Here is a 5,427-nt window from a genome sequence, read left to right as displayed (position 1 = left end):
GCCCCTGCCTCAGCCTGGCATCTCTGCTCCCTCCTTCCGCACGCTCTTTGTTTCACGCCCCAAAGCCCAGACAAGCCTCTACCCGAGTCGTCACAGAGGTCTGCAGCTCAAATACCAACCAGGTGACAAAGTGCCACCAGATCTGCAGGGGACACTCTGGCTGTCACTCCCCCTGGAAGCTGGGGGAGCCTGTTTCAACCTGCCTCATCCTCCAAAATCGTGTCCTTTGTGGCAGCACTGCTGAGTGGAGGTGAGCCCCTGTCCCCTCCTGCCCCACCCTCACCCCTTGGGGACAGCACAGACTCCCTGCCTGGGATGGGGGGCAATGCCGTGGGCTGGGGTGCCCGTGTGAGGCAGGAGTGGGGGCACCTAGAGCGTCCTAGGAGCTTCTTTGCATCTTTGCCTGGTCAGAGCAGCCTGGGGACTGGTTCCCAGTGGGAACTCCAGCTGAGCGCTGCTGGGACACCCCCAGCCCAGGGGAGGGCTGTGGCTTCGGGACAGACCCAACTTTGTTTCGGGTTGCCAGGGTGAAGACTTTTCCCAGCTGCCCATGGAGGTGGGGGAGCGTGCCGGTGTTGCTGGGGGACTGGGGATGCCAAGCGGGGCGTTCACTGCCTCCGGAGCAACCGGCTGGGCACTGGGAACCATGGCGGGGCCGGGGAGGGGGGCTGTACGGACTTTTCCCATTTTGGTCACTTTTTAGGGGAGCAAATCCCACCCCCTTGACATCGCTCCTGCCAGTCCAACCTTCTCTGGCAGAGGGACGAAATGCTCCATGGAAGGAGCACAGAGCCAGCAGCTCACCCAGCAGGTTCTGCAAATCTCACTCTGGGGGGGCAGAATCCATTCCTGCCTGCAGCAGGTGATGAAGAGCACGAGGATTAGTAGCCCCTGTCATGGTAATCCCAGCTGGAAGTAAAGCCACCCTTCCCTTTATTACTGCACAAAGCTTTTGCTACAACTAAATCCCTGCTAAATACTTGTTGTTTAAAATACCATGATACACTGTTCCCACGCTTAGTTTTAATATTAGTCACGGGAATGATGTATTTAAATGAACTAAAATTGGAAAATTTAAACCCCCAGGCCCTAAAAATACAGGCACAGGAACACTAAAAATTCCACAGTCTACCAATCCTCCGATAAAAACATCCTTGGGCAAATCTGAAAGCAATTACCTGATACTGCAACAAACAGTTTCTGGTCTAGAATTAGCCATTACGGCTGCTATCACAGTGGGAAAAATGCAGGAGTGTCAGTTATCCTCCTTACCTTCTGTCCTCTCCTCTTAGCAAACTTCCCTGGTGCCGGGAACACACTGCGTGGGGCAGGAAAGGTCAAGCTAAATAACTGCATTAAAAAGTCTGTCCAGTGGGAGTCAGCCGAGTGCCTCTCCTTCAGCAATTCATCTTGGATATATCACAGTGGAGGCCGGCTGGCTAAGTCCTGCCCTAAGTATACCTGCCCCCAGTAAGAGATGTTCCTCCCCCCTTCATCTTACTGGAGAGCAGCAAACGGAGCCTCCAGGCTCAGCAGAGCAAGTCCCGAGCTCCCCAAAGAAGGGGCTCACTGTTCTGTTTCCTTTCACTTGTGTTCTCCCCCTCCTTGCTCTCATAAAAGCAGCCTGATACAATGAAGCACAATATCCCGTTGCTGACGGCCTGAGGTTTCCAGGTCCAAAGCTCACCCTGATCTCAGCAAGGGGTTTTGCCCCAGCAGCCTCCTGCAGCTGCCAGTTCCCCCTGTTACACAGCCAGTGTTTCAAGGCTCTGCTTGAGTCTCAGTCAGCTGATTTTGGTAATTTTCATCAAGTTTACTTGCCCTTTGGTTGTGCTCACCCACACCTGGGCCTCCCACTCCCAGGACCCAGCGGTGCCCCCCTGCAACCCACCACAGCCCAGAAAATGGGGTTCAAGGAGTCTTTGGTGTCCTTCACAGCTTCTAACCACCCTGTCAGCAGCCACAGTGACCAGCAAGCCCCACTGCTCCCAGATGGCTATGGGGAAACCTCAGACTTTTGTCAGTTTTTTTATTCAAGAGAAAATAGACTGAGCTACCAGCGCACTAAGACTGCCTCTGTTGAACTGAAGAATCCTGCTCCAAGGGCAGCAGAAAAAGGAAGAGTGGGTCCTCCTTGTCCAGACACTGGTGGTACGAGGAACCAATTAACTGCTGGTGATTTTAGGCTCTGCTGGAACAGCATGTTAAGGTTATAGTGACTCCTAGTCCAGCCTGTGAATTAGTGGCTGTTCTCCAGGCCCCTCTTCCAGGCAGTATTCCTGACTGGTGCAACCAGGTGCAAAGTTGAAAAGATGACAAAGTAACCAAAGGAGAGAGATCAAAACAGTCAAGAGCAGCTGTGGCTCACTGCGTCCAGCTCCTCCCTGGAAACCACACCTGTGTCTGGATGTGTCTGTCAGGTCTCCTGCACCCCAGCTGGCAGCTTTAGTTCAGTGTAGCTCTTCTCCTTCATGTGGTTTGTCTCTTCTAGGAGCCATCGTCTCTCCTCGTCACTGACATCCAGCCTCAGTGTCACCTCTTGGAAAACGCTGTTCAGAGCAATCTGCATCGTACGGAGGAAAAGCAGCTCAGTCCCGGTCACAGGACAAACATTGCTTCATGTCTGGGTAGAGAGAGGATGGGCTGTTACCGCACCTCCTTAAAATGAAGCTTTTTGAACATGCAGATACTGGCTTCATTGTCCTGACCAATCTTAGCTTCAAATTTGGTGATCCCCAGGTTTCTCACTCCTGCAGAAGAAACCAGAAAGAGAAGCACTCTTATTACCTGCTCAGCTGCCACTTCTATGAACGCACAAGACTCCAATTTCTGGGGCAGATGGATCCCTTACTACCCTGTCAGTATCACTAGGAATATGTGCTTCCAGATCACATCCCACCTCTACTCCCATTCCCATGCATCGAGTCACCCTTACCATAAGACATCATCATCAGAGTTGCCTCCTTGCCAAACCCTCTGCCGCGGTAGCTAGGCTCTGAAAGAGACAGCCACAGAAGTCAGCATCCAGTTACGAGAGACAAACCAGCCATGCTGGGTACTCTTCAGAAGAGACCGTGACCCAGACCAGCAAAAGAGGCTGATCAGGACGTAATGGCCACCGTAAAGCAAGGAGAATAAAAAGCTACTGTACGTAACGTCTGTCTGCAGCAGGCTTTAGCCGCAGTGACAAAGTCCCAAGCTAGGAAGCAGCACTTGACCTGCAATCATAATTTCAATCTCGCCCAAAGCTGGATCCTCAGCATCAGTGAGGAAGAGATTCACGTCCCCCACCATGCAGTCCTCATCCGCACATGCCTGCCCAGACCACCGCTCCGTGTCCAGCACAATGAAGGTGCACTCTGGGGAAAACAAAGTAGCAGCATTTTCAGGGCATGCTGAGAATTAGGCATAAATTACTGAAGGATGAAATTAAAGGCATGCAGTGGACAGGAACAACAGTTTCCACGTTAACAGTGAGGAAGAGCTAATAATTAGGCCTCCCACGCCAAGTGTGCCTGCTCCCATCTCTACAAATATAAGAAATAGACTGGAAAAAAACATTGTGAGGGTGACATAGACACCCAGACTAGAAACAGCCTATTTTAGGAACAGGAAAACTTTCACCCCATGACTGAGGTCTCTCTGTCTCACTCTGCAGCAAGTTTGGGCAAAGAATTGTTTGGTGCACAAGAGACTGAGACCAAGTGATGCATCTTGTTCCTATTATTGCTGCTTTCAGTACGGCTTTTAACGCCAGCTAAGACAAACGCTCCAGACTGAGGTCTTTGGCAGCCTCAGTATTTTGCAGCTCGCTACATTTCGGCCAGGCTTTTATGGGCAGTGACTCGTGACCTACAGGAGAGCCAGGGAACCCATTCAGTCAACACACCTCAATCAGGTAATTATAAAGTCATTCGATTTCTCAAAGAAAAATATAGCCCCCTTCCACATTTTTACGATGATCAGACCTGGGGAGTGTTGACTGTGCAGCAGCAGCTCAGCAGATAATGCTGCAGGAAGTAAATCACTGTGATCTTTGAAAAACTGCACAGAAAGGCCACCAACAGCCCTGGACATTCTCTGCTTCCCTGAGCATATACCAGCTATAAACAAAAAGCCACTTTGAAGCTACTGTTATAGGAGGTCTCACATTTCGTCTGCTTCAGCAAGTAAAGCCCACTCACTGGGTGCCCTCAGCCCACTGTGGGTTCTTCACAGGCCAGAAGGAACCTGCTCACCACTCCCACCCACCCTTAGAAAATGTTTAAGGTCCTCACTGTCTGCGTCCTCCCGCCAGCTGCGCTGCATCTCATATTCCTGCTCCAGGCTGAGTGGTTCAGAGGCGGTCAGGCGCTGCAGCTCCTCCGACTGCATCCACTCATGGTACCTGACAATGGGACCCAGAACCAGATCACTGCCTGAGCTACTGCATCGCAGTTTGATTTCCACCTGTCATAAACCAGTTCTGGAAGTACTAGCCTGGCATTCATGGCAACTTAGAATTATCCACAAGCCCCTCCACCTTATCTCACACAGGAATTGTTGTTCTTCATGGAAATTTAGCAAGTTTGTCCCTCCTGTAGCTTTGGCTGAAGAGTGCCTGATGCAAACTTGATGTTTTTAAAACTCCTGAGCATTGAGTTCCAGCACATTTCACCCCAGCTGAGATTGATAGAGCATCTCCTGGACACTGACAAATTGACTAATACTGGCACCTTTGTGCTGAGGCTGCAGCTGCCCAGGCCAGCACTTTACAAACTGCCTGCATGCCTGCTTCCAATTTATCAGACATCCATCTGGCTTTACACATTGAAGTTTTGCTCTTCCCTGTCATTAGGGAACGACATCAATAAACAAGAGAACTCCTGGCAGTTCACTCACAGACAGGTATTTCCCTTTCTGTGGATACACAGTAATGGAGATGAAGTTCTTTTTGTCAACAGACCTGGTAAAGAGCAGAGACCTGCCAGGGATGTCTGCTGCAGAGCACAGAAGGAAAAACTGACTGCCTTTCCACGTGCTCTTTCTGCTGTGCAGTTCCCAGGGGGAAGAGGGCCCTGCAGCTGCCAAGTCAGCACCCTTTCCGAATAGCACACTCCCTTAAAATAGAGAAGTGAAATCAGACAGCGTAAAGAGTATCAGAGGAGGACACAAGCCACGTACCGGGGCACGTGTGCAGAAGTGTACGGAACCAGGGTCACCCTCTTTCCTTGCAGCACAGTGTTCTGGTTAATCTTCATGGCCTCTGCAGGGGGAGAGACCCAACAAGAGACCCAACCCCCCACTCTGTGTCTCCAGTGGGACCAAGAGATGGGGCAGCAACCCCTGGAGCCCTTTGTGAGCCAGTGGCAGCTACTCCCACTATGTGGACAAGGCCCCAGCTCATACCAATCCCCCACACAGCAACCTTCCCGCCTCCTCCCTCCT

General features: G+C 51.4%; 1 protein-coding gene across 1 annotated transcript; it reads right to left on the bottom strand.

Moving 5' to 3' along the window:
* Window positions 1-2,416: 2,416 nt before the first annotated feature.
* Window positions 2,417-5,240, bottom strand: NAT9 (N-acetyltransferase 9 (GCN5-related, putative)). Its single transcript, XM_010084320.1, has 6 exons — window positions 5,164-5,240; window positions 4,278-4,387; window positions 3,219-3,359; window positions 2,936-2,995; window positions 2,656-2,750; window positions 2,417-2,563 (listed from the first exon to the last, which is right to left on the bottom strand). Exons 1-6 carry the CDS (start codon window positions 5,238-5,240, stop codon window positions 2,417-2,419), a joined length of 630 nt encoding a protein of 209 aa, XP_010082622.1.
* Window positions 5,241-5,427: the final 187 nt, after the last annotated feature.

The sequence above is a fragment of the Pterocles gutturalis genome, unplaced genomic scaffold (assembly GCF_000699245.1).
Source record: "Pterocles gutturalis isolate BGI_N339 unplaced genomic scaffold, ASM69924v1 scaffold42660, whole genome shotgun sequence".
NCBI lineage: Eukaryota > Metazoa > Chordata > Aves > Pterocliformes > Pteroclidae > Pterocles > Pterocles gutturalis.
This window is presented reverse-complemented; position numbering and strand designations above follow the sequence as displayed.

Excerpts from the sequence above, each read along its gene's own strand:
- NAT9 (XM_010084320.1), bottom strand. The coding sequence starts at position 5,240 with ATGAAGATTAACCAGAACACTGTGCTGCAAGGAAAGAGGGTGACCCTG. Across the intron at positions 3,360-4,277 it reads CTGGCGGGAGGACGCAGACA|AGTGCACCTTCATTGTGCTG; the intron begins GTGAGGACCTTA and ends TGTTTTCCCCAG. Across the intron at positions 2,564-2,655 it reads AAAAGCTTCATTTTAAGGAG|ATTGCTCTGAACAGCGTTTT; the intron begins GTGCGGTAACAG and ends CGTACGATGCAG.